The sequence below is a fragment of the Sminthopsis crassicaudata genome, chromosome 2 (genome assembly GCF_048593235.1).
Source record: "Sminthopsis crassicaudata isolate SCR6 chromosome 2, ASM4859323v1, whole genome shotgun sequence".
Taxonomy (NCBI): domain Eukaryota; kingdom Metazoa; phylum Chordata; class Mammalia; order Dasyuromorphia; family Dasyuridae; genus Sminthopsis; species Sminthopsis crassicaudata.
Genome location: NC_133618.1, coordinates 642,346,168 through 642,359,924, shown reverse-complemented (window position 1 = coordinate 642,359,924; position 13,757 = coordinate 642,346,168). Strand labels below are relative to the sequence as shown.

Sequence of the window (13,757 nt, the reverse complement as noted above, 5' to 3'; positions counted from 1 at the left end):
CTAATTGAAGAGACAAAATGAAAAAATATACATAAATATATGTATATGTACATATGTATATTTACCTATGGAAGGTAGTCTGAACAGGGAAAGCACTAATGCAGTGTGGGGAAGGGAAAATCCTCTTGCAGAAGGTGAGATTTGAACTGAGTCTAGAAGGAAGATAGGGAAATCCAGAAGTAGACATGAGGAGGAAAAGCATTCTAGTCACAGAGATGAGCAAGTACCAAAGCGGGAGGTGAAATTTGCATGTAAGAAACGACAAGCAAAACCAAGAGAAGAATGCTTATGTGGACCAAACAGAACTCCTTGGCTAGGAATCCTTTCACATGGGGAAAAAGCTGCTGGAAAAGCAGACTGAAAAATGCCAGCAGCATAGTTGGCCTACCGATGAGGGAAGGGTAGAGCAAGGTAAATCCAGAACAGCCCAAGCACAGATGTGGTTGTCCTAAGAAGAATGGACCATCCCACAGACTTAGTTAACTTTCCCCAAAAAATGAGGATGGAGAAAGTTAAATAAGTTCTCTTCCAGTGGCACTTCCAGCTCTAAATTCTCAGGCCTGAGGATAGGGATCCTTGGGACCAGCACAGATTGGACAGTGGGAGCCCCACAGAATTGGTTTGTTGGTGAATTCCACCTCCATCCCATCCTTAGCCATTTAAGACATCCGCCATTACCTTGATATTAGTCTTTACTTTCATGAGATCTGATTTAAAACATTAGTGGTAATTCCTATAGCCCAGCCTTCTCTAGATTTCTTATAGAAAAGTATCCATTATTTACACATAGTTTTAGTGTGTTTAACATATATTGGATTACTTACCATCTAGGAGAGAGGATGGGGGAAGGGGAGGAAATTGGAACTCAAGGTTTTACAAGGGTCAAGGTAAAAAAATTACCCTTGTATTTTTTTTTTAAATAAAAAGCTTTAAAAAATAAAATAAAAAAGATAGCTGGAAGGAAAAAGAAAAGTAGCCACTAAAAGCTTGAGGTGGCAAATGAGTCCTGGAGAGCTCCATGAAAGTGGTCTCTGAGCTATTTATTTGGCCCGTCCTAGGAGATTGAGCAAGTGCCTTCGGAGGAGTCCCCGGTGGAAAGCGAAGTGGTCGAGGTAGATCCCTTGGCCAATTTCACCATGGAAGAAGTCAAGACAGTGTTGGGGCAGATCACGGATGAAGTCATAAGCAGTATTCAGGTACTTGGCGGGGGAATGAGGGGCAGCATGCGTCTTTCTTTTTCTCAGAGGACCAATTTCAGCCTGAATGAGCCCAAAACTTCCCCAGTAAGGATGGCAGCGGAATTCTGACTTAATTCTAACTTAACTAATTTACCTTACCCTAACTTAACTTAATTTAACGGCAGAACTCTGTGATTGGTCACCTAAGACTCAGATCACAAAAATCAATTCCCTAACCATTCCAGGTGTCTGAAACATAAAACAGCAAAGTCCCCGTCCTTTTCACAATGCAAACATGAATCGTGTATGTGTTATTTAACTACATCAACAGGATGGGTCATTTAGTTCTATGAACCTCAGGCAGAAACACATGGGGCAGGTCTTCCATCTGACCCAGTTTGGCTGAGGTACCTTGGGTCAGTTAAAGGGGCTGAGGAAGCGTCTTCATCAGGAGCTCCCGGCTCCCAGGTCCATCTGAAAAAACACTGTGCACCGAGCAGACCTCATTTTGTGCTGCTCATCAAACATCCTCCAAGAAGCAAAAGAACAGGCAAACATTACCAGAAAGTTGGTTTCCTTCTCCGGTCATACTAGGATCTCAAAACCACTAGACCAGGCTTGAGATCAAAAGCAGGAGCCGCTGCCCATGTTACCCCACCCCCAGACTCATGAGCAGAATTACAATTCCCTCTCTCGTTTCCCCCACTTTCCAAAGTGACAAGTAGCCTCACTCCCGGTAGAGAAGGCCCCTCCCACTGCATCATTCTCCAGTAAGGGAACCGATTCAGCCTATTGGTTGTTCTGACCAAGTTCGAGATTCCCGTAGAAATGGGTCCAACTGGACTCCGCACACAGAAAACACGTGAACGCTCTGCTGGGGGGAGGCTTACTTAATTGTCAGAACGTGGGAGCCCGTATGTAAAAGCACATTGTTCAAACAACTAATTTGGGACAAGCTGGAGATCAGCCTGGCATAAGGTCCCTTTGTGACTTACTCAGTCATCAGATATTATTGCACTATTTACACGAGCGTGCAGGGATTCTGTGCCAGCAGAAGGAGCCAAAGTCCTCGGCTTAATAAGGGGTGTTTAGTGTTTACCAGAAATAGTGGAAGAACATGTTTTCACACAAAGCTCTTTATTGTGCGCCGTCTGATGAATGTAATAACCACTTAATAGGTTGGAGGGCAGAGGGCAGTTACTTGAAGCCAGAGGTTCAGAATGTATCTCCTCTTTGGATTTGATAATATTTCTCCTAAATATAGTTTATGTATAACTCTGGCCCCTGGAGGCTTCTCACAATCCTCGGGAATTATCACCAGGGCTGCTCTTAGACAGTAATGGAATTGTTTGTGAGGCCCCCAAAATTGGAAACACATCTCTGCCAAGGCTGTACGGCATGGAGTTTGCCATACATCTTAAGAGACTTGTTTAAAAAAAAAGAAGAGCTGATACTTTTGTCCCTCTGGTCCACAAAGGAAAAATGAGGATGCTGTTTAGCTTTCAGATATGGTCCCCTCCTTGGCCCAAAGCCATCATCCCTTGGATGTGATTTCTAGTGAACAACCAGGTCAAAGGGAATTAAGGTGACAAAAAGTTGGACCAGAGGTGAGGGACAGTGATTTTTTTGGGGGGAGTGGGCAGATTAATTTCTATATTAAGTGAGTTCTGAAAACTAAGGAGGACTAAGCAAAATGTCAACTCCCAGATAATGACAATGATAGCAATATTCACAGGATAGTTATAGTGATAATGATAGTACTATGAGCTACCATCTCAATATTTTACTCAACAACAAAAGGGCAACATTTTCCCACTTTCGCAAACCACAATGACTATTAAACAAGGAAGTAGAATAGAATTTGTCTTTCTGCACTCCAATGAATATGGTGAGATTGAATGAGCAATTGACATAATAGTTCTTGGGATAGCGGTGATGGAGCAGATAGAAGTGAACCTGTAATCCAGAAGGCAAGAGGTCAAATCTTTGGCCAAGAATCAGTTTTCCTAGCAGGGGTAGGGCAGCATCCCTGGTCTAGATGGCCTCTGAGGTCTGTTCCAACTCTAAATCTAGATCCTAGAATGTCGTGATTTTCAATATCCCTCTTTACCTCCATCAGCTTGTTAGCCTTATTGATTTCCATGTGAACAGTTGGCAACTAGCATTCAGACCAGTTGAAAGAAGGAATAATGATAGCTCCAAGAAGAGAGTAGATTCCCTAGAATTCTTAGGTCTGTCACCAAAATTGAGCTCACCTTCCTGAGTTCAAACCCACCAATCCCCCGCAAAAGAAACCCAGATCCCTTTGGGATTTGGGTGCTCTCACAGAATGGTGTTTCATAAGCATCCCTGATTGTGTCTTAGTACAGATCCAAATTGGAGCAATACATTCTGCCTACCAGAATCTCCTGACCTAAATGATCCTGGGCAAGTCGCTTAACCTTATTTCCCTCAGTGTCCTCATTTATCAAAGGAGCTGGAGAAGAAAATGGCAAACCATTTCCATTATCTTTGCCAAAAATGTTCCAAAAAGAGTCCTGAAGAGTCAGACATGACTGAATAACTCAATAACAAAAATATCTAAATGGTTCTGCCAGGCAGCACAGAAATCACCACCCCTGGCAATATACTCTAAAGTATTCTTTTTCTAAGCTCTTAGAATTAATTATTGGTATACCTTACCTTACACAATTGATGAAGTCCTGGAAATTTAGGGTAAATCATTTTTTTGACAAATTAAATTATTTTCTCATTGACTCGCACTTTTATTTTACATGATCCTTCCCACAGGAATTCTCTTTGGCTCCAAGAGGCATAATAAAAGCCACACTTAATAGAGAAAACCTTTTTTTTTAAGCTCACATTTAAAAGAAAATTCCATTTCTGAGACAATATGAATAATGATTCTCTGATCTTGTATTCATTTTGACTGTTGGCAGAGGTAAACTTGAAAAGCTTAAGGGAAGTCAGCAATTTGGAGACCATGGGTTTTTTCGTCTCTACTTCTCATTTTTAGGTTAAGAAATCCATCTGTGTGCCATCACCACCCTCACTCACCACAGTTCATGGGAAAGAAAAGTCCCAGGTTTCAGAGATATGTAAGACAGAGATTTCTTTTTTTCTTCCTTTTTTTTTTTTTTTTTTTTTTTTTTTTTTTTTTTTTTAGGATCCCTCCCCCCTCCCTCCAAGTCCCTTCACTTATTCTCCTTTTCCTTTCCCCTTTTCCTCTCCCCCCTTTTAATGAGGTGAGAGAAAATTCTCTGAAAAACAAATATGTTAATTATTTACTCTTTGAGCCTCTTCTGATGAGAGTAAGATTCACACAATGATTCTCCCCCTCACTAAGTTCCCTCAGATATGGTGTATTTTCTATGTCTCTTCCTGGGATGTAGTTTCCCTCTTTTTATCACTCCTTCCCGTTTTTCTGAACCGACCTCCTTCCCTTTACCACACCCCCCTTTTTTTCTTTTATATCAGTAAAATCAAATTATCCTTGAGTATTTTTTATATACCCACAACAAAGTTACAGTTCTCAAGGGTTCTGTGTACCTTTTTCTGTTTCTCTTCAGTCTTGTGGATGTAGATCAAATTTTTTGTTTAAGTCTGGTTTTTTTCTTAGAAACATATAGAATTCCTCTGTTTCATTGAATGACCATCTTCTTCCATGGAAAAAGATGCTAAACTTAGCTGGGTAGTTCATTCTTGGTTGCAGTCCTTGATCTTTTGCCTTACGGAATATCAGGTTCCAGGCCCTTCTATCTTTTAATGTGGAGGCAGCCAGATCTTGGGTGACCCTTATTGTGGCACCTTGGTATTTAAATTGTTTTTTTCTAGCTGCTTGCAGGATTTTCTCCTTTGTGTGGTAATTCTGCAGCTTAGCCACAATATTCCGTGGTGTTCTTTTTTTAGGGTCTATTTCAGAAGGAGTTCGATGAATTCTTTCCACATCTACTTTCCCTTCTGTTTCTATTATCTCTGGACAGTTCTCTTTGATAATTTCCTGTAAAATAGAATCTAGGCTCTTTTTTTGGTCATAGTTTTCTGGAAGTCCAATAATCCGCAGATTATCTCTCCTAGATCTATTTTCCAGGTCTATAGATTTTCCCAGTAAGTATTTGACGTTGTTCTCCAGCTTCTCATTTTTTTTGTTTTGTTTGACTGATTCTTGGGTTCTCTGTGAATCATTCATTTCTATTTGTTCCATCCTGACTTTTAAGGAGTTATTTTCTTCTTTCACAGTTTTTAGTTCTTTTTGTAAATGCCCAATTTCGTTTTTAAATGAATTATTTTGCTCTATTGAGTTTTTTTCCATTTCCCTAATTTTTTTTTTTTTGAGAATTATTTTCTTTTTCCAATTCAGAAATTCTATTTTCTTGAGACTTTTTTATCTTTTCCAATTCAGAAATCCTACTTTCCTGTGTTTTTTTAACCTTTTCTAATTCACTAATTTTGTTTCCCTGCATCTCCTGTGAATTCTTTATTTTTTCCAACTCCAATTTCAGGACATTATTATTCTCTATCATAACTTCCCTTTCTTTTCCCCATTTTTCTTCGATCTCCCTCAATTTCTTAAGAGCTTCTTCTAGGAGAGAGTTATGTGATGGGGGGCAGGAATCGTTCCCCTTTAGGTTGTTATCTGATTCTCTGCTGTCAACTTCCTCGGGGTTGGACACCCGCTCTTTCTCTGTATAGAAGGAATCTATGGTTTTTCTAGCTTTTTTGTTCATACTTAAAAAAAATCTTTTGGGGTCTGTCTCTGGGGTAGGAAATTATTTACTTCTTTAACAGCTTCCTCCCAGACCGGATGGATGCAGCGGCTCCTGAGCCTGAGCTAAGAGAGAGCTCTGGGAGAGAGTTCCCCACCCTCTCCCTGGGAGTGCCTCAGAGGTGATTAGCACTACTGTGCTCGAGGGCGTAGAATAGTGAAGACTGCAGGAAGCCCAGGCTATGTGTCCGGGTGGGGAGTGGGTGTCTGCAGCAGGTGACGTAAGAAGCCCCTGCGCTCAAACTGGAAGTGTCTGCCAGAAACCGAGGTCCCTAGTTCAAAGGTTCCGCTTCTCTGGGACTTCCTGGAGCTGAGTTCCACTCCCTCCAGCTAAGCTAGGCAGTGTGTGTTGCCTTGGGCCGTATCCACCCACTTGTCAGTCTCTTAACTATTCTCAGGAGGTAGCTGAGGCCACACCCCCTGGTGCCGAGTCACCCCCAGGGTCCGGGGAAAATTTAATCTGAGTTTTAAAATATTTTGGCTTTCTCTTCTGAACTGCTAAATAATTAGCAGAGAAGAGCTAACAGCCTGTGCCAGATTCCTTTACCTCAGTGGCTTCTCTGATCCCAGAGCCCCTCCCAGCGCAATGGGCGCAGTGTGCCCCTACCCCACCGTCTGTGCTGGTCTTTCTTATTCCTCCCCTGAGAACTGACCTTTCCTGTTGAAACTCCAGATTCTCTTCAGCTGGTAAGTCGTGCTTCCAGTCCTTGTGGTATCTATCAGTCCTGAGCTAATTTTGAGACTTAATTTATCTAATTGGTTGTGAGGGAGTGAGGACGTTCACTGAGTCGTGTGTTTCCTCTCCGCCATCTTCTTCTTTTTTTCTTCCTGAAGCCACTCAAGCAAAGTCCAGTCATGCTGCTCACAGGATAGTTCTTAGAAATCAATGGTCTGAATTTACCTGAGTTGTTAGGAAGAGCACAGAGTTCAAAGTAACTACTAACAGTTTGTTTGGGAACAGGGTGGTAGAGAGAGACCCTCTGGTGAAGTCAACTTGTAAAAAACCTCCCATTTTAGAGATAAGGAAACTGAGGTCCAGAAACACAAAGTAGTTTGCCCATAGTCACAAAGTACAAACTGGTGGAGCCAGGAATTTAAGCCAAGTCCTCTGATTTTAATTTCAACTCTTTGTACTTGTAAAATATTGGCCTCTGCCAGGTTTATCTAACCCAAATATCTGTACCCTATTCTAGCTGTCTTTCTATTACCTGGATGTGAAATATTCATTCAGAAATGTATGACATAACTTAGGGCTTAGTAAAGACATAACTTGGGCGGGGCGACTGGCCCTTTGTCTCAGGGCATAAAACTCTCTAGAAGCATTAACAGTACTTGTACTCCTTCAAAAATTTCAGTCAGAATAACTTAGTACTTATTGAGAAAGGGATCTTACTTAAAATGAGGGGGTTGGACTAGATAATCCTGGAAGTCAATTCCAGTCCCTTGTAGTGCCTTCATCCCAGAGGGTAGGGATAGTATATTAACCTCTCTGCAAAACCATATGGCTGTGGGTTCCCTTGAGCACTTACAACATTGCCCCAAGGCAGACAAAGCTCTTGTTTGTGGTTGTGTTCCATCAAAGTAATGCTGAGTAAGAAATGTGTCCTTTCCCAGATGGGTTAAGAGCACCAGATGATTGAAATGGACTGGGACAGTAGGATTTTCATTAGTGGAAAGGAGATGAGACTCTGGATGAAAGGAGAAGCACTTAATTAAATACGTGGAAGAAGATTGATCAGATCTGGGATTTGGGCTGGGGATGCCCAGAATTTTTGGAGTTATGGAACTCCCTTCCAATCATTGGATCAGTTTCACAGTAACTGCCATAAGAGCTATATGATTTATATGACATACATTATTCTTTCAAACTAAAGTGATTTGAAACCAATAACAATAATCACAAAACTGCCAGTGTTTATACAATATTTAATTTTGCAAAATATTTTCCATTCATTAGTCCATTGGACTAGCTGGTGACAGCCACAAGTGTTGGGAATTTCTTAGAAAGAAAAGGTTTTTTTAGGAAGAAAAGCTATTGGGCCAACTGGGTGGCTCAATGGATAGAACATGGGCCCTGGAGTCAGAAGAAACTGAGTTCAAACCTGACTTCAGGCATTTACCACATATTAGCTGTATAATCTTGTGCAAGTCACTTAGCCATGATTGCTTTGAAAGAAGAAGTTATTGCTCCACAGGAGGGCAGGTGACTTATTTTAATTTGGAAGACTCGTTCTCAGTTCTCCTGTAGTCCACATCTCTCCCCTGAATCTCCCTCTGTTCCCCCAACTCATTTCCCTTCTTCCTTCTCTCAATCATTGTCAAGAAAAGAGATTATCAATTAGATTCAAATAAGGCTATCCATATCTCACCTAATCATTAGTAAAACTTGAAATCTAGCCTTCGATGCAAAGTGGAATGTGGTGGAATAAAATAGGCAAAAAGGACTTTGCAAATCTTATAAAACTAAGGCAATATCTGACATGAGCATTCCTCCTGTTGAAATTTCCCAATAAAAGCCTTATAAGACATCAGTGACTCTGGAAAACCCAAGTGACCTAACAGATATTAACATTCCAAGTTTTATAAGCATTTTGCAGGTCATTAATGGTTTTTATTTTCTATTTGAAGATGGAGGGAATTCTACAGGCTGTTATGAGGCGCCATGTTTGGTACACCAAACTGGTTTGGGCACGTCTCCACACATAGATTTACCTGTCCTGACCACATTATTTATTATTAACAATAAATGTGCAATAAATGATTGGGGTTTTATTGTTTATAATAAATAATGCATTTGTCTTTTAAAATTTGTTTTATTGGTGCCTTTTGTTTTTATATTACAAACGTTTCCAGATATACTACCCAATATCCCACATGCAAACCCAATAGATCTTCCTCTGTAGCAGTTAATAAGAATTGAGCAATACCAACCTACAGAATGACCGTGTCTCACAATATATGTAATATTCCTCACCCATGGTCTCTTTTCTTTCCAAGGAAAGAAAAGGAGATGAAGATATATTGACTACAAATATATATTCCTCCTAATTAAAAAAAAAAAAAAAAAAAAAAAAAGATGTCCTAGAGCTAGGAGTTTTTAAGAGATACATATTCCCACCTCTTCACAGAAATATCACCACCATGGGCCAGAAGCCATCCAACCATCCACTAAAGCCTGTCAGCAATCACTCACTTTGCTCCAACTAATCATATGCAGAAAAGTGGCAAAATTCCCAGTGTCCCAGAAGAGAAGGAATATTCTTAATTGTGGGAATGACAGGGAGAGCTAGAGACTTATTGGCACAGCTCATCCCCAGTTAGTCCTGACTTTCTGGGACCCAAATGAAAATGTATTGCCTTGGAGACAAAAATAATAATAATGATAATGATCCATTGCCATTGGGGTTGGGCGGGGGTGAGCAGAGGGACTGCATCAATAAAACCCAGAGCAGTTATCCCGATTGGGTGTTTATTGGTAAAGTCCGTCTGAAAACACAGATAAATTATCCAATCTCCCAACCCAAGGTGATATGAAAAATGTCTGTCCAAATACCACTTCCTGCTGCTAGCAGACACACTCTACATCGAAACCGGGTATAGAACGATGATAAAGCTTTATCACATCACTCCAGGCTGAAACACCATAATGTCTGCAAAACAGGAAGGTGTGCCTGGCCTAATGTCTGCCTTTAAGCGCTCGAGCATGTCCCGGCCACAGAGACAATGTGCACGCAGTGATAGCTCCATCATCACCCCATTTTTCTCTGATTGTCTTCACAGGCTGAGATAAACGAGAAGCTGCAGATGCAGGAAGACACCTTCAATGCAAGGATCGAGAAACTGAAACAGGCCTGAGGATGCCCAGGGGACAGGAGCCAAGCTGAACTTAGAGCGTCCTAAGCCCGGAACCCAAGAATATTTCTATAGCAGCCCATTCTCTCCATGTCGTAGAGATTTACTGCCCTTATCCCTTTTATTTTATTAGTTTTATTTTATTTTCTTAGTCCTGATTTGGCACTTTCCTGGCCCATCTCGACATATAAGAGTTTGCAGAATTGTATGTCAGATATACATGTTTTAGAATGTTTTTGACATCATGCATCATAAACACGCTTCTTGCAGAAAGAAACTTTTTTTTTAAACCAAAAAGATAAAAAATGAAAATAATTTTCCTCTCCACCGAGTCCTTCAGTGGACCTAGAACACATCACAGAAATCAAGAGAGAAGGGTCCTTAGACCAACTCTTATTGGATCCTCCCCTATTCTGAGCCACTGAGTTTTTCTTGCTTAGACCCTTACATGTGTGTGAAGCCCATTTCCTGAAATTATATAATGCGTCTCTGAATGGTTTAATTCCTTCTGCACTGTGTTTGTTATTTCTAATCTTGTTACCCTCTCCAGAGAATACATGACCTATATATATACATAAGAGGAAGCAATACATAAGTGGTTATTGAAGACCAACCTCAATAGAGATGAGAGAAGTCTTAAATACAAATTCTGCTTTGTGGAGCCGTGAAAATTAACCATTAGTGCCATGAAATAATTGAAATGTCGAACATAATTTAAAATAGTTTAATTAAAATGGAATTTTCGAGGAAAAAAGAGTCCTCTGGCAAGCTGATTAGCTCCTGGTTTTACAGATTAGATTCCTCCCTAATTGGGCTCTTTGTCTCCGGGTTTCTCTTAAAATATTCCCTGGAATTGGAAAGATAGCCAGAAGGGGGCCCTGGCTTCAGCAGCAGTGACTTTGTGGTTCAAATAACACCGGCCTCTAGGTGGTACTTAAAAGGAAAACCATTGGTGAGGTTGCAAAGGGAGTGCCAGGCCCTGGCTCTCTTCATGAAGGGCACGTTGTGGAGCAGCAGTTACTCAAAACCTTAACTCCAAAGCCCCCACTGATGTGTTTCTTTTACAGCTGAACAAAGGAAATATTCATTCAGAGTAAAAGAAATAGAATTAAACAACTCAGCAAAATAGCTAGTAAGAGTCCCCCCATTCACACAGGAATATACTTTCCCACTTAGCCCACTACAAGTTGGAGGGGAAAGATGCTCCGGTACTACTGATAGCTAGGAAACACCCACGGCCAAGTAAGTCCATTCTCCTAAGTTGATCTCCGTTATTTGCTCTCCAGCACAGAGCTGCTGCCACATTTGGGGGTCATTGGACATCCTCACCTGGGCTGTATTTCATGGCTGTTCTGTTCTCTTTGCAGAAAGGATGACTGCTTTCTCTTAGCCCTTGTGCTGAACTTGACTCTAGAATCTCACAGACGTATCTCCTCAGTTACTAAATCGGTGTGCTCCCTGTGCTGCTCCTCCCGCCTTTGTCAGAAACCTTTCTATCTGGCAGGGAGAGTCTCACCTGAGCAGTCTCTGTCAGTAACAGCCATGACATCCCCACCAATAAGAGTAAATAGAACCAGCGTATTAGAGTTATCGATGATTTAGAGGGATTCCAGTTATCAGACTGCTTCTCCAAAGCCCAAGGCAGAGAGGGTTAGAATACCCCACATTCAGCTCTGTGAGCTCCCCCTAAGTGCACATTGCTCTGATGGATGGGCAGGAAGTAAGGGAAACAGTACTTAGAGTAAGTCGGTAGGTGAACCTCGTGACCTTGTACATGTGGACCAAAGGGATAATTAATAGCCATCAAGTCTTTTCAGACATGTTCCTAAGCCTACATCATCACCATCATGAAAGTACCGCTTAAAAAATGAAACCTCCATGTAATAAAAGTAGAAAAAGTGCTAGAACAGCATTCTGCAGACTTAGGCTCAAGTCCCAAACTAGTGAAGTTTCTTCATCTGTAAAATGGAGCAAATGACTTAAGGGCCTCCCAGGTCTGACATTCATGATCAGTAAGGATGATAGTAATTCATGTCTACAAAGCATTTCCCCCACAGTCCCCCAATGGGGACGTGCCCTCTGCATAGCACTTGGTGAGCTCTGGGAGTTACCCATACTCCCAAGGAGCTTAGACTGATTGAAATCAGACTCAGGCACACAAAAAACACCAGAATGGGTGACATTCCACTTCTCAGGATCATGAAGGAGAGTTGGAGATATGGAGAGAACGATCTGGCCTCCAAGTTCCCTTCAGCTCCAAGATCTCATGACTTGCTGACTCCACCATATAATGAACCTGGGGGATCACCTGGCTCAACACCCTCATAATACAAACCAAGAGTCCAAGCAGAGGAAAAAAAAACTTGCCCCAAGTCACGTGGCTTAGCAAATGGCAGAACTGACTCCAAGTCCGACATGCTTTCCTCTGGTGAGAGCTCACAATCCCAAAGGGTTTTCACACACACAGAGTACTTTTCTCTTACCTCTGTGAGGAAGCTGGAGCAACTATCACTGCCCCCATATTACACAGCAGGAAACTGAGGATTCCAGAGGTCAAGGGATATATCCAACCTCGCAAAGCTTGTGACTGTTGGAACCAGGATTTGAAACCGAGTTTCCTGATCAATCCATCACTCTTCCTGTTCTCCACGATGCTTTCAAATATCAACAGTCCAAAGCTGTCACAACAGAAAGGACCAGAAAAATCTAGTCCAACCACTTCACTTTAGGGATGACATGATGGCTGTCTTCAAACAATTGAAGGGCTGTCGCACAGAGTGAGGATTACGTGGCTTAGCTGCCAAGAGCAGGACAAGGTGCCATATGTAATTGTTGCAAAGCACTTAAAGTCAAAAAAACTTCCTACTGAAGCTGCCCTCAGGGGATCCCATCTCCCTACCAATCTGCAATAACATTGGACAGTGGGTCCCCATGCAGATGATTGCTCTTAGATACCCAGATCCTCCTAAAAAACATAGTTTGTCATCCCTCATTGAGGCACGAATATTCAATAATCAGTCAATGGAGCAATTAGCTCAAAGCAAAGGCATTTATTAAGATGGCAGAAAAACAGGAGTAGCTCCAAAATGGTGCCACATAAACGTGCATACAATCTCGCCAAAATGCACATAGCACCATGCGGAAGAGGAGGGTCACGCATAGTATTCACCCATGGAAAGGCATGCATGAAGGGAATAGATATGGCCAAGGCATTTCATGCCTGTGTACTTTCCAAAGAGCTCAGACGTCTAAGAGTGCCCTCCTTCATGGACATAGGGTTGCTCAACTGGATTCCGTGGAGTTTTTTTCTTTCAATTTTCAAATGCTAAGGCTTATTCCCTCTTGAATCTATAGTTGACTCTCTTCTCTGCTGCCAGGAGTCATACTTGTTGAATCTATTCTGTGTGTGTGTGTGTGTGTGTGTGTGTGTGTGTGTGTGTCTGCCCTGCTGTCTCTCTCTCTCTCTCTCTCTCTCTCTTCTCTCTCTCGTCTCTCTCTCTCTCTCTCTCTCTCTCTCTCTCTTTTCTCTCTCTCTGTCTCTCTCTCTCTCTCTCTCTCTCTCTCTCTCTCTGTCTCTCTCTGTCTCTCTCTGTCTCTCTCTCTCTCTCTCTCTCTCTCTCTCTCTCTCTCTGTCTCTCTCTGTCTCTCTCTCTCTCTCTCTCTCTCTCTCTCTCTCCTCTCTCTCTCTCTCTTTCTCTCTCTCTCTGTCAGTTTCTCTGTGTCAATCTCTCAGTCTCTCTTTTTCTCTCACTCTCTGTTTCTCTTGTGTCTCTCTGTGTCAGTCTCTTTGTCAGTCTCTTTTTCTCCCTGTTTCTCTGTGTCAGTCTTTCTGTATAAAAGTCTCTCTCTCTCTCTGTCTCTCTCTCATCTCTCTCTCTCTCTCTCCTCTCTCTCTCTGTCTCTCTCTCTCTCTCTCTCTCTCTCTCTCTCTCTCTCTCTCTCTGTCTCTCTCTCTCTCTCTC

At 41.8% G+C, this 13,757-nt stretch overlaps 1 protein-coding gene across 1 annotated transcript in view; it reads left to right on the top strand.

The window, feature by feature from the left end:
* Nucleotides 1–10,294, top strand: part of CABCOCO1 (ciliary associated calcium binding coiled-coil 1) — a 157,729-nt gene extending 147,435 nt beyond the window's left edge. The window contains exons 7-8 of the mRNA XM_074296647.1: nt 1,059–1,196; nt 9,724–10,294. Of these exons, the coding sequence (XP_074152748.1) occupies nt 1,059–1,196; nt 9,724–9,798 (213 nt within the window). The 3' untranslated portion in view covers nt 9,799–10,294. The remainder of the gene's footprint in view (nt 1–1,058; nt 1,197–9,723) is intronic.
* The last annotated feature ends 3,463 nt before the right edge of the window (nt 10,295–13,757 follow it).